Raw genomic sequence first — 21,069 nt, forward strand, 5'->3', positions numbered from 1 at the left:
GAATATGGATTGCATTTCACAAGAGAGCCTGGTGTTTTAGAAGGATACTCTGACGCGAGTTGGATATCTGATACACAGGACTCTAAGGCTACCAGTGGATATGTATTCACCTTGGGTGGTGCAGCTGTTTCATGGAAATCCTCTAAGCAAACGGTAATAACCAGATCCACGATGGAAGCTGAGTTTGTTGCTTTGGATAAATGTGGCGAAGAAGTTGAATGGCTTAGACATTTCTTGGAGGACATTCTGGATTGGCCAAAGCCTGTACCTGTAATTTGCATACACAGCGACTGGAGATCAAGTTGAAAAAACATCTAGAGGAATGAGATTGAAGCCCATGGAAAAATAGGTTGAAGCAATGGAAACCCAACCTAGCTGACTGGAGATCCCAAGATCTAGGTTCAATGGGACAACTAAATTGTCTAGACCGGCTGAGTTCACTGTGGGGGTAACCCCAGCCTATTCCTATGATGATAACAGTGAAACCTGTACGAGGAAAAGGTTAAACATTAGGTTTTAATGATTCTTATGCGTCGGATACGTCAAGAATCCGAGCGGAGTAATACGGGTTACTCTTCATTAAGAAATCACCTATGTGAGAGAGAAGTGCGGCCGCTTCAAAGGAGAATTGTGAGGGCTCAATTCTTTAGAAACTCTTGCAGAACCAGGTAGATGTTCATGGCGAAAACAAACATAACCATGAGAACAGAACTGTGTCAGGAAGATGTCTGTGTGAAGTATAATAACGTTTACACGAAGGCAGAACAGTTCAAAGACATCGCGTCTACTGGTCAGCCAGTAAAGTTTTTGTATTCTCACAAGGGAAGGTTCAAAGGGTAACGCCTACCTATCTTTTGCAGGCATAGACCGCAGCACTCTATCACCGTGTCGAGTTTGTGTTTTTCTTGTCGTGGGTCAATTTTCATTCATGTGGGGGATTGTTGGAAAAAATGGCTTGTTAAGCCATTTTAAAGGCCCATTTTGAGGCCCATATTCGGATGGGGCCCAATAAATTTTTGGGACGGGTCTCGATGGATTTGCGTTATCTGTCGTGAAGAGATCGAAATCGAGTATTCATACACTCAAAATGGTTTTTGGGTGAATGAGAAATTGATGATCTAAGTATGTTACTTGGAATAGTAAATGTAGAAGAAAATTACAAAAGTCCCACATTGGCTAGGAGTGAAGCCAATGTGGTGTTTATAAGTAATTGTACTTTGAAGCCTAGGTAAGCATGTATACCATAGAGGCTTTCTCACGCGTAGAGAGCCTATTTTTGCAATTTTTCTTTTTATTTTTTGCTTCCAGCCGTTTGGTCTTACCATAAAGTTGTGCTTAATGGCTGCTAAATGCCCATAATGGGGGCTTAATGGTGATCAATGGAGACAAACCAAATTAAGCTTTGATGGCTTCGGTTTTCATCCTCAAAAAACTGAATTAGTATGCAGTATGAGGCCAGATTCATCATGAGATTTCTACCGGTTTTGCCTCTTAATATTGCAGAGTAATGACTGTTTTTAACACCATTAATCCGGGATTAAATCTGGGTTGTAACACCCAGATTTTAGACCCTATATAAGGACATACTTCACATGAACATTGGACACACCTCCACAGAACATTCTCACTCTCTCTCGTCTCTTTTGTTTTTCCGAATTCCTTTGTGTAAGTTCTTGTTGTTCGGTTTTGGTGATAGAGGAAAGATCCTATTCTAGTTCGCTGGGCGGTTCTGAAAGTGCATCGAGCTACCGTCGTTGTCATTGTATCCTGAGAGACGGACGTCCAACGTAACCTCAAGCACACGCCGGAGGGGACGAATCTGTTTTAAGAAAAACGTGATCCACGTGCCTCGACATCCTTGCAACTTTCAATTCTGAGTTTGGTAGAAATGTTGAATTTGCATTGTACAATTTCAGTTTTTCCATTTCCCTATAATTTTGATCTTCTTTGTATTATCCTATTTCGGCTAACAGACTATCTCTTCCAATCCAAGCTTTTCCAGCCATTCCACTAAGTTTCTCAAGGCCTCAACTTTATAGTATTTCACAGCCAAATGAAGCGCAGTTTCTCCGAGAACTGTCACATCCGTAACACATTCCGCAGAGAAAGAAAGCAGATCGTCCATAACCTCAAGCCTGCCACTGCTAGCAGCATAATGAATAGCCGTTTTTCCATCTTTTCCCTTCAAACGACATATATCATTTCCAGTACTTGTTACAAGCTCTTTCACTATCTCTACATGCCCAAACGCCGAAGCTATATCCAGCGGCCTGAAGCCTTCTCTGTTTGGTTCCTCCGCCGATTCGGGCTTTAATCTAATAATTTCTCGCACAAAACCAAGCTGCCCTGCTTTTGTAGCAACGTGCAGTGGATTCTCATGCAGAGAGACGAGTGCATAGTCGGAGAGAACAAAGGGATTTTCTTTAATCAGGTCGTGTAATGCTTCGACGTTGCCCATACGAGCTGCCTCAACCAGTCTGCAGTGGTACTCCATTTGAAAGTATAATGTTGGTTGCTTCCTAGCTCCCCAGACTTTCCTTTATCTATATAAGAGGGCAGTTTCAATGTTGCCACGCAGTTTCAATCAAAACAGCGACGTTTTGGTAGAAAATGCGTGAACAAGAAGTGACACAGTTTTTTTGTTTTTATTTTTATTTTTGTATTTTTTTTTCTCTCCACGATTGTATTTTTGTATTTGTTTTTTTCTTTTTGCTTTTTTTCCTAAAATTTTGTATTTTTTTAGTTAGATATTTTTTCCCATATATCTTAAAACTTATTTATTTTTTCATTTCTCATTTTTCACAATTTTTTACTTTTGTCCTGAAATTTTATTTTCCTTTCATTTTAATTTTTTTACCCTAAAACTTATTTATCTTTTTATTTTAATTTTTTTATTTATTTTTTCATTTTAGTTTTTTTTTATCTTTTTTTACTACTTGACCTAAAATTTTAATTTTTTTTCTTAAAATATTTCGTTTCTTTTTGAAATTTTGTATTGATATGTTATATGTTTTTAATAGTAGCTTGATAATTTATACTTAATACACTATTATTTTTTGTATGCATGACGCGTGTCCTTCACCTAGTATAAAAAAAAAAAGAAAAAAACCAAATAACTTTACATACACGTTGCCACTTGTGTCTCAGCTCATACCTATATGTACAAACAGAAGATGAGGAAGTTTTCTGAGATCGAAAAGACAGGAGACGACTTCATATGTGCCGTGTGTGAATAAACCTAATTGTCTTGGTAAATATATTTGTACGCGTTTTACCAATTTATGGAATCTCCTTCGATAGAAAATTGGCAGAGACCAGGAAAAGCTTTGAGTAAAGACCACTTATTTGATGCACTGGTCAAAGTAGCAATCCAGGAAAAGCTTTGAGTAAAGACCACTTATTTGATGCACTTGTACTGTTCTTAGTCCAGATTGTTTTATAAAGTTTAAATTACTACTTAAATCTTTTTATTACAATATTTTCTTATAACTTTAAATTTTTATTTAAATTTTTTACCCTAAACCCTATGAACCAGACAATAAAGCAGTGCTAGAGATCAAGTCGCATTTTTAAGACCAGGTAAATAACTTTTAAGGGCAACCTCTATAGTGGAAACCCCAAAAAAAAAAATCCATAGGTAGAACTCTTATTTTCAATCGGTGGATTAATTTTTTAATAATTATATTTATACATCTTCGTATTAAAAATTTACAACACGTTGCACAAAATTACTCTTATTATAGATATAAATATTGAAAAATTAATTCAACGGTTAAAAGTAGAGATTCCACTAATAGAGGTTTTTTTTAAGGTCTCACAGTAAAAAATGTCAACTTTTAATTTTTCTACAACGCGATTAACAAATCATCATGAGCGACTTCACTCCTAAGCCACTCCAGTTTGTTATGCATAACTTGGCGCTGTATCTCTACATGATCATCAAATTTTCACAAATTTTGGCCCCATGGTATTTTATGTGTAACAACCTTGAAGTGACTCAAAGGCTCCTAGTAATTAATACAAAAAATATGAGCCTATGAAGTGAGAAATCAAAGGGACATAAATTAATTTGATCATATTGCTATTCTCATACTCAATGTTATATTTTTTTTTTATCATATGTGTGTATATATATATATATATATATGTATGTATGTATGTATATATGTATACATGCACATACACCCAGAGCCCTAAAAACTTCCCTAGCAATGTGATAAAACCAATATGTATTATATACACTATAGTATATTTAGACTAGATTACAACCTTTTCTGAGCCATAATATAATAAACTCTTTAGAGTATAAGACTAGATTAGTACCTTTTCTGAGCCATAATATTTTAAACTCTTTAAAAATTGAAATGGTTTTCATTGTGGGATGATTAGAAATAATTATGACATATAATTGCTTTTTGTATATACACTATGCACAAGAATATATATACGCACACAATGTGTGGGGACAAGAGAAGCCAATAGCAATCTACTTTCTACTTTCAATAAAATATGTTTGTCCTTTTATCCTTTTAATCACTCGGAAATTTTTAATCAATTATGTAACAGCAAATATTCTCTGTACCTCGGTCGGCAAAAAAAAAAAAAAAAAAAATAGCACACAAAACGATGAAACAAAAAAACGAGGAGAAAATTCCCCTATTTAAAATGGGAGTCAGCCGTTTGTACAAAGAACACCGGTAGCATAATTTTCTACTTTATGGACGTTTATGATAAATGTGCAAAATTGATAAATTAATTAACGTTATATTTTATAACATTGACCTTTTGGTCAAATTGTCTACTTGTGGTTTTCAATTGCTTGGAAAGAACGTCAAAAAAAAAAAAAAAAAAAAAAAAAAATTGACCTTGCCGCTCATAACAAACTTTCCACGTCCACGAAAACAGAAGCAATCCTAAATTACATGGTTTAACTCAAAGCCCACGAAATTGAAATTCAACCTCAGTGAAACAAATCCACATTCCATAAACCGTAATACCAAAAAGCAAGTTCAAAAGGCCATTAAAAAAAAAAAAAGCAAGTTCAAAAGGCATTAATCAAAATATATGATTTGGCATGAGATATTTAGGCTTGTTCTTTTGAGTGAAAAACTCAAAAAAATACAACTTGAGTTACAATTTTATTCGACTTCATGTTCTTTTAAGTTTAAACTCAAGTTTAAATTCGAGTTCAAACTCGAATTTAAGACTAAAACTCGAGTTTAAGAGTCCGTTTGGTTCATGGATTAGAACCATGCGATTATAACCATTTTTTATTTACGTGTGTTTTTTGTGAGAGAAAATATTGTAGTGAACCATGAACCATGATTCGAATCAGAGAACAAATCCTCCAACCAAACGGACTCTAAGTTTCTCCTTCAACTCGAGTTCAGAAACTCGAACTCAAATTAATGAACAATATTTTTTCTATTCTTAAAAATGTTATAACTTTTTCGTTTTAATTCTGATTGATATGATTTTTTTTTCTATGCGTTGACAACGAAAAGACGAATAAAACCCGACCCATATACCCTATTAAAATTTTTCATCAGCATTGAGTTTTTATTAAAATACTATCTAAATATAAATTCAAGTTTTGACTCACTCAAACACAAACTCAAAAAGATTTTTATCTCAAATCATAACTCAAATGTACACAACCAAACACAAACTCAAGTTACAAGTTCAACTCAAATTATAACTCAAATTTAACTCAAAAATTAGCATCTTAGCATCTTAATTATGAACAATGATGTTTCACCAAAAGATTTAATAAAGTTGAATCATAATGTTTAATCTGGTTGTTAAGTCAAGCCAGAAAAGCTGCTTTAGAAAAAGCTAATTAATTAAGTGTATTAAACCATTCAAGGACAACAGCCATTAACCACAGTATTCTGCTGACAAGGCACAAGTAGTACCACTGAACCAATATATACATGCCAAAACCAATCCATATTGTCTCTGCTTCACACAAATTTTCACCATGAAGTACCACCCCATTCAAACCTTCATAGTGTTAAAATCCCACAACCCAATTCTTACAAAAGGGTTATTTTTCTAATTTTTTTCTTCATTCTTCTCACTTCATTCCCATTCTGTCTCAAAAACCCTTCTCCTCCTTCAATACCATTGCCATCTCCAGAGAATGATGTTGATAGCTTAAAGGGCAAAGATCAATATTCAGCCAAAACTTGTGATGTGTTTAATGGAACTTGGGTTCCATATCTTGAAGAGCCTTACTACACAAATGGGAGTTGCCCTTGGATTATTGATCAGCAGAATTGTATGAAGTTTGGGAGACCAGACCAGGAGTTCTTGCAATGGAGGTGGAAGCCAGATGATTGTGAGCTTCCTTTGTTTGATGCTGTTGAGTTTCTTGAGCTTGTTAGAGGGAAATCTTTGGCCTTCCTTGGAGATTCCGTTGGAAGAAACCAAATGAATTCTTTGGTGTGCCTTCTTGGCAAAGTAAGCATTGAAAACTAAGCCATTTTTAATTTTCTCTTTATTTTTTTTTTGGATATAATAACCCTCTATTTTATATGCAAATTCATGTTTTTTCAATTAGGTGGCTTATCCAGAGGATGTCTCAGAGAAATACTACAACAATACAGAATATTTCAAGCGCTTTATCTACCCGGAATACAATTTCACAATAGGAGTACTTTGGGCGCCATTTTTGGTCAAAACCAGAGAGACAGACCCCAAAGTCTATTCAGGCAACAGCAGGATGAATCTCTACTTGGATGAGCCTAATGAGGGATGGTCAACGGAGGTTGAGAAATTCGACTATGTGATCGTCTCCGCGGGGCAATGGTTCTTCCGGCCGCTCATGTTACACGAGGGCGGCAGGCTCATCGGGTGCTCGAAATGTATGGAAAAAAACATCACTGAACTCACTCCCCATTATATATACAGGAGGGCCTTCCGGACAGTGTTTAGGACACTTCTAGGCCTTGAGCTCTACAAGGGGGTGACATTCATGAGGACTTTTTCGCCCGCGCATTTCGAGAACGGGGCGTGGAACGACGGAGGGAGTTGTGAGAGGAGTAGGCCTTTCGGAAGAGGAGAAGTGGAGAAGGCCACTTATCAGTACATCTGGGATATGAACTCAATTCAAGTGGAGGAGTTTAGAGCAGCGGAAGAGCTTGGGAAACAAAAAGGTCTTCAGTTTAGGATGATGGACACAACTGAAGCTATGTTTATGAGACCTGATGGACACCCCAACTTCTATGGACACTCACCACACAGGAACATGACAATCGCTGACTGTGTCCATTGGTGCTTGCCGGGTCCCATTGATACTTGGAATGAGTTTTTGATGTACATCTTGAGGACACTGCAGAGACCCCTTGATGGGAAACTATAGATACAATATGGTTTTTGATGAGACTATTATAATGATTGAGAAAATTCTAGACTTTAAATAATACAATTTATTTATTTAAGCTAAAGATTTTTCTAGAAAATATTATGTGACTGAAGGATTTATGGAATTAATATCTGTATTCCTAAATTCTGTAGCAGATTTCATGTTAAGTTCATGTTTTCGATCAAGTAAATTCGATCGATAAATTATTGCCGTACTTTAAGGCAGAATAATTTTCAGTACAAGTATAGTTTGAGAATCTTAATTTCAAGAATCTCCAAACACAACATGATGTTAGCAGCGTATAAAAAAAATGCAATGACATTTTAAAGAAGAGAAAATCCCTAATTGCCAGACAGCTAAGTTAAAGTCACAAGATAAATACCCATAGTGGAAGGGTACAGTGTGAGCTCGGGAGTGGACACTGTCAGAAACAGTGTCATTCCCGGGATTTAATGCAGAAAAGTTAAATTTAGAATTTGTTCAGTCTAGAATTAATTTCAAGACTTGAAACAGTTCAAGATATTACGCGAGTGAGAATTTAATGTGATCCCGAAGTAGTCGGGAATTAATATTAAATTGTAAATAAGCAGTAGAAAAGGAATCGTCAGAAACTAGAATTTCCTGTCGGCTAAGTTACTTACCTACAGTCAGTATAATTTTTAGCAGTTTCAAGAAAAAACTTAAGAGAGTGGACAAAAGTACAAGGGGTAGGATTTATTTTTCTCTCTCCTATTCTCCACTTGGCCGCCCATGTATAGTAGAAATAGAGTCAAAATTTGGCTAGTTGAATGTGATAAAAGGTTACAAGTTATGGTGTGATGTGATGGTAGTGGTTGAAGGGGGATTAATGACAATTTTGCTTCTCCTTTTCTCCTTCCATAACCGGCCAAGAAAGGGGGAAATTGAACCAAAATTTGGTTGATTGAAGGAGTTGATGTGATGTTAAAAAAATAATTTCCAAGTTGCCTATAAAAGGAACCAACATAGGATAAGCTTTATTTTTTTTCTCCTAGCTTTTTCCCCACTCAAAAATCCGGCCACACACTCTCCATTTCCTATCAAATATTTTCTCCCACTCTCCCAATCTTGAGCCACTAGCAAACCATAGAAGAAGAAGAAGGAGATCAAAGAATCTAGGAGGAGTCTAGACAATCATTTCTCCAAGGGTATAAACTCTAAATCCTCTTTTTTTTTTATGTTTTGGGAAAGTTTGAAATAGAGAAATATTCTTCTCAAATTTCCTTATACTCTTATAGTTTCAAGCCATTAACAATCCTAGAGGAGTTCAAGGGTTTTTCAAGAGAAAGAGAGAATTCTTCAAGGGTAAGTTTTAAACTCCCCTCCATTAATTTCTTAGCCAACTTTAAGCTTGGATTTATGGATGTAAATTTGTGGTTCTTGAAGAGATAAGATTGTAATAAGGGTGTGTGAGTTTTATGTTAGTTTTGTGAGTTAGGTTAGCTTGATGTGGTATGTTTATGCTTGATTTAAGTTGCTTATTTTCGGATTAGAGGAAAAATTTTCCGGTGACTTTGACCGCGAAAATGAGGACCATAGAGCGAGAGTTTTTAATGTTTTAAAGCTTGAACTTATAGCCCTGGATGTTTTGAACATTTTCGGTTACTATGACAAAACCTAATTTTAACTCTAAATGCAAGTTTTAAGCCATTTTTTGAAAACAGCACAGGCAGTCCAAAACAGTTTCGGGAACAAAACTGCTTCAGCCAAAACGAGACTTTTAAAAGCTGAATCTGGATTTTTCACAAAAGTGACAATTTTATATTTCAACGAGATGAAGAAATTTGATGCAGAAAAGATTTTCAAAATCCGACCCTAAGAGGTGCTAAAACACAGATTCCGGAAACGGCATAGTTTTTTACTAAAACAGTTTCAAGAAAAACAGCAGCTAAGGCTTTCAACCAAACGGGGCCTTTAGAGGCCGAATTTCAACTTTCACCAAAAATGACAATTTTATATCTCGATGATATGAGAAATTTTTATGAAGAACAAAATTTTGAAATCCGACTCGAAGATATAGTAAAGCACAGATTTCAGAAACTACACAGTTTTTAACGAGACAAAACTAAAACAGTGTCGGTTTCAACAAAAAGTTATAAAAGAACCCGAGATAGAATTTCAGTAAAATACAATGACATTAAACCTCATTTTAATGAAAGTATTCATAAAGGAAGTTTTCAAGAAAAAATGCTTTCTTTAAAGAACTTAGTGGGTTATCGAGCAAATCATCCCGACGGGCACCTACGAGCCCAACACGATAGGTCCTTAGGATTTCGAGGATTTGATGTGGGTCCAACGCCCGCATTGATTTAAGAGACTCTGTTTGAGTTTAAATTTCAGCGGCCTAAGAGTTAGAATGCCGTTAATAAGTTTCTAGGCCAAATTGGGCCTCAATATCATAATAAGTCCAATGAGAAAAATTATGCAGAATAAGTTACTAGATTGGGTAAATGATTTTCAATCTAGACAAAAATATGTTAAGGGCAATTAAGGAAAATAAGATTTTGAGGATTTAACTAATCGATTCTTATAGTAAATTATCCTTCAGAAAAGGAAAGGAATACTGGCCATAAGAAAAGGGTTAGATTCCTTCATAAGTTGCTAAAATAGAATAGCAAACGACAATTAATCTCACACTCTCAATGGGTGTTCATTTTCAGAAATAAGAAAGTAAGAGAATAGACTGTTTGGCGAAAAGTGGATTCCAGCTCTGTAAATCAGGTAAGTAGGAATCTCGCCTACAGTATGAATAGATTTTAAAGAAAAAATTTACACATGTTATATATATACATGTTCATGCTTTAAGTATTGTATGCGATGTCATGTCATGCTGCGTACACCTTAATAAGTCAAGAAGAACTTATAAGAATAATCTCAGTTGAGTGCCGTACCAGCCTCCGACCTAAGGGAGGTAATTCAAGCTCCACAAGGGAGAAAAGAAAAAAAAAGGGAATGTCCTCTGACTTAAGGGAGGCATTCAAGTTATAATCACGGTGTCGCGGGGGACCTTGCAAACCCTCACATCCCGATGATTGTGCGCAAGTGGTACATGAGCACTCGGGCCCATAAGAAAGAAAAGATAAGAAAGATAAGATAAGATAATAAGACTATGATAAAACATCATAATCAAACATAATCAGCTCATGCATATTTATTCATGTGTACTTACAGTTATTTTGTGAGATATAGTTCCTACTTGCTGAGTGAAAGCTCAATCAGATATGTTCATGCTGTAGGTAAGAAACCTATCAGCAATTCTTGAAGGGCAATGGTGAGCAGCGGACGAATGGTGGATATGGGAATGGATACCGCTCACGCAGTTATTTTCCGCAGTAAGTTTAAGAAAGATCATGTATATGTCTATATGATTCAAAGGTTTCAAGTATGTATGTTTAAAAAAGTATACGTATATATGTATGTTAAGAAAACCAAGGTTGTAGCTAACAACCCTAGTTTTGAGTATTTAAGTTTTAGAACGTTGCAACAGTACATGCAACAAATAAATGAATTTTAAACATGACGATTTAAATGAGTAATTTTAGAAGGACTTTAAGATGTACTTGAATTTAAGATTTCTCACGAAATCCGTTTTAAAGTCAAATGAGATGGCCGATTGAAATGACTAGTTTTAGAAAAGCTTTTAAAGAGTATTTGAAACAAGAGTTCAAATGCTATTCCGTTAAAGGATATTTCTAAAAGGTTTTATCTTAACTAAAATTAAGAAAAGCTTTAAGAAATTTAGTGATTCACTTATTTGAAACTATTGTTACAAATTATGAAAGTATTTCTTCTTATATTAAAAAAAAATGTTCCACAAATTTTTAAGAAACTCCAGTAAGTACAAGTTAAAGTTCAAGTTACGATGGCGGCCTCATAGGAGGGTCGTCACAACTATACACATATTTTATATATTTTACTGCTCTTTACAGTGTGAGGACGTATAATTTATGCACAGTTGTGATTAGGTACAGTTTCAGAGGGAAAATTGTCTCTTATGCAGCACATGTGAATAGTTCACTTGGATATACAAAAATACAGGTGGGATTTGCTGGGCTTGTTCAACAATTTTGCAAATTACAAAGTTTGAGAAGTTGAATAATTGTTTGAGTAAAAGAATATTGCAGGAAAATTTGTTTATCTGCTTATTTATTTGGAGCTCAGTCTCAATTTATGTTTCAAAAAGTAGCGGGAACGATATCTCATATAAGACATAAGGCATAATCCACTCAGCTTTTTGGGATTTTACAACGGATATTTAGAGGATGGTTGGTAGAGGGATTCGTTGCCTGATACGACTCATGATTCGTGGTTCGTTATAGTATTTTATCTCATAAAAAATTCACGTAAATTGAAAATTATTCGAATCACATGGTTTGAATTCTCCAACCAAACGTCCTCTTAAATGATAAGACCATGTAAGTAAATTTTTTTTCCCGTACAACAAAAAATGACTCTTCATCGTGAAAGCGTACCTAGTCAGATTAACACCTAAATGAGTGCTATAAAACGACAACAATTCAGAATTTTTTTTTACATTAATTTCATAAATGCTCATAAAATATGTACCTCATTTTAATGTGCCTCTTACTTTTTCCATCTATAAAAAAATGACTCAAATAACTTTCTCCATCTACTTCCATTTATGAAGCTAATGGGCACTAATGGAAGTGCCCAGGTGGCAAGTAAAAAAAGGTTTAAAAAATACGTAACATGACTTTTATACTCTTTTTATTTAGAAACATAATAAAAACCATAAAATTTGAAAATAAAAAGAGAAAATCAAGTTGGATGAACTTTTTTATACACCTCACCTGTATTAAAAATTGACCAATATTTTTACATTTTACTTAAATGTGAGTTTTATTGAAATGAGATTTTTCTCATTCATATTCTACTCACAAGTTTGTTGTCAAAGCCAATGAAAATGAACAATTTTCATTACTGGAGCTATTGAAGATGAACAATGTCAAGATGCCTTTCTCTATTTTTGTCTTGTTTGAGTTTATCAATAATTCAAACTGGTCATTTAATTAATTTACAACAGTTACTGTAATTTACTTGAGAGAAGACCGTTAAACGGGTTATTTTTGCTCAAATAAAAAAAAAAAAAAAACTGAAATCTCTTAAACCAACCAAGCCAAGGAGATCTAGGTTTCGTCCACGAAAGCCCCTCGTGGTCTAATTGGACTTCTTTGGCGAGCACAGGATATGGGTTTCAATGCGGTGTTGGAAGGTTCGACGATCTGGTCTTCGTACTACGAGCTAGGTTCATCGACAGTTGTGGCGGTTGACAGAGATCGGATATCTGATAATAGAGACGTTATTATCATCGGTGAATACGACGATTGGTTAAGGCTCGACGAGGCAGAGATGAGAGAACGATGACAGAGAGATGGGCAGTGAGAGAGGACAAGATCTGATTTCAACAATGAAGAAGTTGCGGCGACGACTCTGGCCATCAAGGTGGGAGGTGGGCCGCTGAACTGAGGGGTGGGCTGAGTCGAGAGGGTGGTTGTGGGGTGGGTTGGGTTGCCAGAAGGGGAGGTGGTGGTGTCATTGCGGAAAGGGTATGGTAGTTGAGGTTTTTTTTTTTTTTTTCCTTTATACAAATATGTTAATGTTATAGACGGAATTTGATATTTTTAACTATTTTGGGGGTGTTTTGAACCGTTTTAAAAAATTTGAGGCACTTTAAATTAAGCTACATAGTTCAGGAGACAATTATGAAAATCTTTTTTTATTAAAAATATAATTTCAAAAAAAAAAGAAAAGAAAAGAACAATGCTCTCAAAAGGAAAAAGGAAAGCAGTATAAAAAAGGCATACATATACGACGGAGAGAAGCCTAAACCAAGAAAGCATGTTCTACTACGACATGAGTGCTAAAAAACGACAGTAAACATAAAACAACAACATTTCAGGAAAACGACAACATTTCTAGAACGACAATAGCTACAGAGGCCAACGAACGAAAGAATGGTTTCTGAAAACGACACAATTAAAAACGACAAAACATAGAAAACGACATCAAACAACAAACGACGATAACTATAATAAACAACAAGAATATACAAATTACAAACGATTACAATTCATAGCAAAACTTACAAACGACAACAAACGATGCCATCAGAAAGCAAATAAAAGAGACAATGGCTTTACAAATAAAACATGTTTTGCTGAGTGTGACAAGAGTTATATAAGACGATGATAATTATTAATCGCCCCTTTACTACGTTCCTCTAATAGAAATTGTAAATTTTTGAACACATGTATCAACCTCGTGCATTTACCGTACCAGCTTCAGTCTTGTAGTATCCCCAAAGTTTTACTGCCCATCTCGGAGGCCATCTTACCAGAATAGGTACAAGAAAAGCTATTGCGAGAATGAGACATCTAGCAATTTCTTTTGGCTGAATATCATTCACTGAACAACCATAAGCAAACATCATTGAGTATAAGGAAATTTGAAGCTCTCTTTGGAAAGGAAACCCAGCCGTGAGATAGATTAGGACATTGACTGATGCTGCAAAACCCAAAGAGTTCCCAAACAAGAACCAATCTGATGTCGCGATGCTGCCCAAAGCTGCAGAAATTGCAGACAATCCTACAGTACTAACTGGACTATACGACTGATCAGGAGATGACGGTGGAGGTGCATAAGAAGTAGTGTTGGTTGAATTAACGTTTGGCTGGGATTTCTCCGCAACAAAACCGCCAGGAGGATTTACTCCTGCTTGGAAGGTGACAGTGGCTATCAGCGCAGCCACAACAAGAAGCGCATTGCGGGTGTCACTTGGTGAGTCCCGCTTCTTCTGAAACTGAAAATACCTGATCCAGTCCACTTTTGCGGCGACAGGGTTTGGAAGATTGTTGTGGACATTGACAGTGACTTGTGGTACTGGAGGATTACTAATAGGTGTGGAAGGTATGGAGTTTGCTATATCCCGAGCCCTAAGGGCTCCAGCAAGTCTGAGGCGTTCCCGGAGTTGGACATCAATTGGATTCTCCATCAGTAAGTCCATTATGTCCATTGCTGTTAGACCCCATGTGTTTGTTTCGTTCAATTTGAGGGTGTTGGAAATAGTACTGTTGTTGTTAAGTAGAAAATCTACACTCTGCATATCATGAGATTAATTAGCTTAGACTCCTCATTCTGAGATTAATCATATATAATTATAATATAAATGATCGTAATCATAGCATTTCATGCTTAAGCATTTCATGACCTTCAGTAAGTAGTACTTTTAGAATGAAAAATGACTTTAATTTTCGTACAATTAAAAAAGCATTTTTAATATGTTTTATTTTTCTTCAATTTTACACTAAATTAAAAAATCAATCTTATTTCCGTAAAATCATTTTTCAATTTTACACTAAATTAAAAAATCATTTCATGCTTAAGCACTTTAGATTTTCTCTGACATGGCTAATATATTTTAAAACTAAAATAGAGCTAAAAGCCTAAAATAGACAAGATGCGGCAACGGAAGCCAAGATAGAGCTTAAATCTCACCTCATGTTGTTTTTTAGAGACTGCAAGGTGCAAAACTGAGTTGCCATCTTTATCAAACCAGTTGACTATCTCTTCCAATCCAAGCTTTTCCAGCCATTCCACTAAGTTTCTCAAGGCCTCAACTTTATAGTATTTCACAGCCAAATGAAGCGCAGTTTCTCCGAGAACCGTCACATCCGTAACACATTCCGCAGAGAAAGAAAGCAGCTCGTCCATAACCTCAAGCCTGCCACTGATAGCAGCATAATGAATAGCTGTTTTTCCATCTTTTCCCTTCAAACGACATATATCATTTCCGGTACTTGTTACAAGCTCTTTCACTATCTCTACATGCCCAAACGCCGAAGCTATATCCAGCGGCCTGAAGCCTTCTCTGTTTGGTTCCTCCGCCGATTCGGTCTTTAATCTAATAATTTCTCGCACAAAACCAAGCTGCCCTGCTTTTGTAGCAACGTGCAGTGGATTCTCATGCGGAGAGACGAGTGCATAGTCGGAGAGAACAAAGGGATTTTCTTTAATCAGGTCGTGTAATGCTTCGACGTTGCCCGTACGAGCTGCCTCAACCAGTTTGCAGTGGTACTCCATTTGAAAGTATAATGTTGGTTGCTTCCTAGCTCCCCGGACTTTCCTTTATCTATATAAGAGGGCGCTTGCGCTTTTAATGTTGCCGCGCAGTTTCGATCAAAACAGCCACGATTTGGTAGAAAACGCGTGAACAATAAGTGACACAGTTTTTTTGTTTTTATTTTTATTTTTGTATTTTTTTTTTCTCTCCACGATTTTAATCTCCTTTTTTTCTTTTTGCTTTTTTTTCCTAAAATTTTGTATTTTTTTACTTGGATATTTTTTCCCGTATATCTTAAAACTTATTTATTTTTTCATTTCTCATTTTTCACAATTTTTTACTTTTGTCCTGAAATTTTATTTTCCTTTCATTTTAATTTTTTTTACCCTAAAACTTATTTATCTTTTTATTTTAATTTTTTTACTTATTTTTTTATTTATTTTTTATTTTAGTTCTTTTTTTTATCTTTTTTTACTACTTGACCTAAAATTTTAATTTTTTTCTAAAAAAATTTCGTTTCTTTTTGAAATTTTATATTGATATGTTATATGTTTTTAATAGTAGCTTGATAATTTATACTTAATACACTATTATTTTTTGTATGCATGACACGTGTCCTTCACGTAGTATAAAAAAAAACCATTGCCTCGTTCACTTCGCGGATTCGAGTTTTTAATTCGAGCTGAGATATAACATTTTCTGAGAGCTTTTCACTATAGCAGAAAAAGTTGATGTGATATTTTCTGAGAATTTTTTACTGTAAAAATTTAAAACTAAAAACTCGAATCGGTAAAATAAACGAGGGCCGTAAACCTAATTGACTTGGTAAATATGTACTAACAGAAGATGAGGAAGTTTCCTGAGATCGAAAAGACAGGAGACGACTTCATATGTACCATGTGTGAATAAACCCTAATTGACTTGGTAAATATATCTGTGTACGCGTTTTACTAATTATGGAATCTCCTTCGAAGAAAATTGGCAGAGACCAGGAAAAGCTTTGAGTAAAGACCACTTATTTGATGCACTGGTCAAAGTAGCAATTATTGTACACTTGTACTGTTCTTAGTCCAGATTGTTTTATAAAGTTTAAATTACTACTTAAATCTTCTTATTACAATATTTTCTTATAACATTTAAATTTTTATTTAAATTTTTTACCCTAAACCCTATGAACCAAACAATAAAGCAGTGCTAGAGATCAAGTCGCATTTTTAAGACCAGGTAAATAACTTTTAAGGGCAACCTCTACAGTGGAAACCCAAAAAAAAAAATCCATGGGTAGAACTCTTATATTCAACCGGTGGATTAATTTTTTAATAATTATATTTATACATGTCCGTATTAAAAATTTTCCTACTACAAATATGATACATTAAAAAATTAATTCAACTGTTAAAAGTAATACCGGTGGAGGTTTTTTTAAGGTCTCACAGTAAAAAAATGCCAACTTTTAATTTTCCTACAACGAGCATCGCGATTAACAAATCAAATCACGTTTTAACTTCAAAACAAACTTAAAACAATACAGTGCTATAATAAAACATCAATCCATAATCCATGAATATAGAGCAATACATATATTATCTCCCATATGTCAATAGGGGTAGAGGATTAGGAATCCAGGAGAGGGTTAAGCACTGCTCCAACAAAGAAAACAATCCCATGTCTCTCTTCTCTAATCATAAATAAGAAAGGATGGTCAGCCACAAAGCTGGGATAGCGTCTTGCACGTTGTAGTTCAAATAATACAGCAGTGCTAGCCGCAGCTTCAGTTCCTACCTCGTTAACTTCAATGTAAGACTTGTGAAATATTGACGCAACAAAGAGCTTCCGATTAGCAATATCAGGAATATTAAGCATCTCAGTTAGCTCCCCGGGGTTGAAAATTTTTTCAAGCCCCATTTTCCTCATTGTGTCCGAAGCTTTAAAACCGAACGAGAATTTGAATTTTGGAATCCAAAAATCAGTGAGCTTGTCTTCTGTCAGCTCAAATTTTTTATACAACAAATCAGGATTTGATTTAAGCTTTTGGATTAGATTGAGGAGGCCGTCCTTCGCGTCTGGAAGGAAAAAGTACATGGAAAATTTTGGAGGATCCTGACCACTTTGGTAGGGGATTTGAAGAACCTTAAAGCCATCGAAACATTTGTATAGATGGTATCTCCCTAAGAAACTGTCAGTGGTCATGAACGGAGCTTGAACAATTTGGCCATTGAGGAGGTGAAAGTTCCTGGCTTGAGTCCTTGACGCGTCAAATTTTTTTTCCCATTTTGCTTTGAAGTAAAGTGCATTTGCAAGAACAAGTGCAGTGTCACAGTTTACGGAATCATAAGGGAGGAGTTTTGTTACGAGTCCTTTGGTTGCTTTTTCAGCCCAAGAATTGATTTCATCCACTGCTTCTAGAGGCTTCACGTACGGAAACCAGCATTTATAAGAATTAAGATAGTACTATGCTTTTACTTGTTTTTTTTTCTGAAAAAAGATCCTTATTTTTTTTATAGAAACACATATATATATATATACACACACATATATGGACGAGAATGTAATTGTCAGTAGTTACCACCATATTTAGAAATATAATAACTTGACGTGATAAGAATTCAGTTTCATTAATTATCATTAATTTTTTTAATCAACTATATAATTTATTATAATTGTTGGATTAATATCTTATGGCTAAAACAATTATACCCATTAATAGGTAAATATTATATATATATATATATTGTTCATCTGCTATTAAAACGACACAATAAGTTCACGCAACGAAACTCTTAAAAGTCAACGCTTAGCTTGTTTACAAAGTCAACGTTTCTTGAAAGTAAGAGATCTAACAGGGAAAGACCGTTTGAGCACAAGGGATAGCATGCTTATCAATTTACTTCAAGAATTATGTAAGACTCAAATGGGAGTCAAAAAAGTCTTAAAAAAAAAAACATAAGGTTTTATAGGAAAAGAAATACCTCGTTTAAAAAGTCAATGTCATTTCTGATCTCGGCTTTGTAATGATCTTTGACAAGCCTTTCAAAAGATGGCTTCAAATTGAACCTCCGATCGATCCAAGCACCATAAACAAAAGACAAGAGCAGATGATCACCCGCACTTAGAACCTCACTTTCCTCGTGATCATCAAGTGATGTCAGATTGAACATATGTGAAGTCAACAAACTTAAATCACTAACACTTGTTGACCCCAAAAAGAACAGCAGTTGTTCCAAAGTATGCCCTTTTGAGGCTGCAGCAACCAAGCTTAATATAACGTGTAATGATAAAGGAGATACCACAATATTGGAATTAGTATTGCCCTTTGTGGCTTCGTCTTCTAAGACTTGGTTTGCCAAGACCAAGCAGAAGTCGGTCCTGAAATGGTTGGGGTTTGATCTTGCCATTGTGTCTAGCTAGAAACTAGAAAGCAATTTGTGTCTATGAAACTTAAAAATCCGCTTAGTTAGTTATGTAGAGATACAAGATATATGGAGTTGACTTGAAAACTAGACAGCTGTTTTGCCAATAGAAAAGTCAAAAGCTCACAAGGGAAGGTACGTACAATTTCCCAATGCTAGATAAACGACAATATTTGCTAAAACGATAATCATGACTTGTAAACGACAACATACCTAAAAAACAATAGCAAGTAAATAAACGACACCCAAAACAACAATGACCCCTTAATTACGACAATGAAAAACTCCCTGCGAGAACGACTTTAGAATCAGAAAAGACAAAGCTCTACAACTAGACATTCTAACAAACACTTTCTCTCTTTATTTTATTTTTCTAACTTCAATTTCGCTCTACTCAATCTATCTCTACACTTTCTCTCTCATTATTCTCTCTCCCATTTTCTTTACGCTTTCTTTCTTTCGTTCTTTCTTTCTTTTTTTTTTTGTTTTTTTTGTTTTCCATATACGCGTATCACTCTATTAGAAACGACGGTAATGTTTACTTACCAGGATCGAAGAATGAGAGTAGAAAATGAGAGTCAAAAACATGTTTACTTACTCTTTTTTATCCTGAAATGAGATTGGCACACCCATGCCCCCTTTGGGATTGAGACTCTCATTCCTAATATTAATATTAATTTACTATCATACTCTTATTTTACTTATAAATACACAATTCAAAATAAAATTCAAAAAATAATAAATGCGACATATATTTATTATTTTATTTGCCTAATAGTATAATATTAGCATAATTAATGTTAACTTTAATATAATAAATATGTACTTTATTTTTAAAGAAATTAAAAATATATTTTTTTAACACTATTTTTTATTTTTATTTATTTTATTTAAATTTTTTTAAAATTTATTTTTGTATTTTAAATAATTGTACAATTTATATTTATTATTTTAGTACCCAATTATTGTAGCGACCCTCCTTTGAGGCCGCCACTGTAACTAACTTTTTAACTTGTACTTACTGAAATTTCTTAAAATTTACGGAAATTTTTTTTTTTTTTTAAAAGGTCTTATTATAAACATAAAATACGAAATTGCTTTCTTAATTAAAATATTCAAACCTTAACATATCTGTTTCATAATCATAATTAACAAAACTATTTGTAACATAAAGCTGATTGCGGAAATATTTGCGAGTGGTATCCATATCCCGAGCCCCACATCGTTCGTCCACTCGCCAGCAGTCCATCAGGCATTATATGCCGGTTGCTTACCTACAGTATAAACATTCTATAATGAGCTTTCGCTCAGCAAGTAGGAACTATCTCCCGCAAAATAACTGTAAGTTCACATGAATAAATATGCATGAGCCAATTATGCTTAATTATGATGTCTTATCAGAATCTTATTATCTTATCTTATCTTTCTTACTGATGGGCCAGAGTGCTCGTACCACTTGCGCGCAATCATCGGAACGTGAGGGTTTGCAAGGTCCCCCATGACACCGTGATTATAACTTGAATACCTCCCTTGAGTCGGAGGACATCATTATTATTATTATTATTATTTTCTCCCTTGTGGAGCTTGAGTTACCTCCCTTGTGGAGGCTGGTACGGCACTCAACTGAGATTACTCTTATAAGTTCCTCTTGACTTATTAAGTTGTATGCAATATGACCTAGCATAGCATACTATATCATGTACTCGAACACATATAATTCGGGTGTACTGCCTAAGTGTATGTAGTATAACATAGCATAGCATTCATAACATTAAATGTACTCAAACATATATAGTTCATGTGTACTGTTTACTTTAAAATCTATTTATACTGTAGGCGAGATTCCTACTTACTTGATTTTCAAAGCTGGAATCCCTTTTTCGCCTATCAGCCTAGTCTCTTGCTTTCTTCTGAAACTGAACACCCATTAAGAGTGTGAGATTAACTATTATTTGCTATTTTATTTTAGCAACTTATGAAGGAAAATCTAACCATTTCCATAAGGCATATATTCCTTTCCTTTACTAAAGGATAATAAAGATTAATTTATTAAATCTTCAAAATCTTATTTTCCTAAATTTCCCTTGGTATGATATTAAGGCCCAATTCGGCCTAGGACTTATACATGGCATTCTAACTTTTACGCCGCTGAAATTTATACTCCAACGGAGTCTCTTAAACTAATGTGGACGTTG

The 21,069-nt window shown here is 34.8% G+C and overlaps 4 protein-coding genes across 4 annotated transcripts; 1 reads left to right on the forward strand and 3 right to left on the reverse strand.

Annotated features, from left to right (window-relative positions):
- Nucleotides 1–1,966: 1,966 nt before the first annotated feature.
- Nucleotides 1,967–2,494, reverse strand: LOC21392465 (ankyrin repeat-containing protein BDA1). The gene has a single exon (XM_010099512.1). It carries the CDS (start codon nucleotides 2,492–2,494, stop codon nucleotides 1,967–1,969), a length of 528 nt encoding a protein of 175 aa, XP_010097814.1.
- Nucleotides 2,495–3,173: 679 nt separating this feature from the next.
- Nucleotides 3,174–11,359, forward strand: LOC21392466 (protein trichome birefringence-like 19). The gene is made up of 4 exons (XM_010099513.2): nucleotides 3,174–3,228; nucleotides 5,903–6,462; nucleotides 6,563–7,386; nucleotides 11,276–11,359. The coding sequence occupies exons 1-3, from the start codon at nucleotides 3,174–3,176 to the stop codon at nucleotides 7,361–7,363; spliced, it is 1,416 nt and encodes a 471-aa protein (XP_010097815.2). The 3' UTR covers nucleotides 7,364–7,386; nucleotides 11,276–11,359.
- Nucleotides 11,360–13,418: 2,059 nt separating this feature from the next.
- On the reverse strand, nucleotides 13,419–15,484 carry LOC21392468 (ankyrin repeat-containing protein BDA1). The gene is made up of 2 exons (XM_010099515.2): nucleotides 14,900–15,484; nucleotides 13,419–14,501 (listed from the first exon to the last, which is right to left on the reverse strand). Exons 1-2 carry the CDS (start codon nucleotides 15,482–15,484, stop codon nucleotides 13,659–13,661), a joined length of 1,428 nt encoding a protein of 475 aa, XP_010097817.1. The 3' UTR covers nucleotides 13,419–13,658.
- Nucleotides 15,485–17,078: 1,594 nt separating this feature from the next.
- On the reverse strand, nucleotides 17,079–18,859 carry LOC21392469 (serpin-ZX). Its single transcript, XM_010099516.1, has 2 exons — nucleotides 18,434–18,859; nucleotides 17,079–17,873 (listed from the first exon to the last, which is right to left on the reverse strand). Exons 1-2 carry the CDS (start codon nucleotides 18,857–18,859, stop codon nucleotides 17,079–17,081), a joined length of 1,221 nt encoding a protein of 406 aa, XP_010097818.1.
- Between the last annotated feature and the right edge of the window lie 2,210 nt (nucleotides 18,860–21,069).

Source organism: Morus notabilis, unplaced genomic scaffold (assembly GCF_000414095.1).
Source record: "Morus notabilis unplaced genomic scaffold, ASM41409v2 Scaffold1108, whole genome shotgun sequence".
Classification (NCBI taxonomy): domain Eukaryota; kingdom Viridiplantae; phylum Streptophyta; class Magnoliopsida; order Rosales; family Moraceae; genus Morus; species Morus notabilis.

Coding starts and splice junctions, on each gene's coding strand:
- LOC21392469 (XM_010099516.1), bottom strand. CDS start 18,859: ATGGCAAGATCAAACCCCAACCATTTCAGGACCGACTTCTGCTTGGTC. Junction 17,874..18,433: donor ACATTGACTTTTTAAACGAG/GTATTTCTTTTC, acceptor CCGTACGTGAAG/CCTCTAGAAGCAGTGGATGA.
- LOC21392468 (XM_010099515.2), bottom strand. CDS start 15,484: ATGGAGTACCACTGCAAACTGGTTGAGGCAGCTCGTACGGGCAACGTC. Junction 14,502..14,899: donor TCTCTAAAAAACAACATGAG/GTGAGATTTAAG, acceptor CATGATATGCAG/AGTGTAGATTTTCTACTTAA.
- LOC21392466 (XM_010099513.2), top strand. CDS start 3,174: ATGAGGAAGTTTTCTGAGATCGAAAAGACAGGAGACGACTTCATATGT. Junction 3,229..5,902: donor CGACTTCATATGTGCCGTGT/GTGAATAAACCT, acceptor TCTGCTGACAAG/GCACAAGTAGTACCACTGAA. Junction 6,463..6,562: donor TGGTGTGCCTTCTTGGCAAA/GTAAGCATTGAA, acceptor TTTTTCAATTAG/GTGGCTTATCCAGAGGATGT.
- LOC21392465 (XM_010099512.1), bottom strand. CDS start 2,494: ATGGAGTACCACTGCAGACTGGTTGAGGCAGCTCGTATGGGCAACGTC.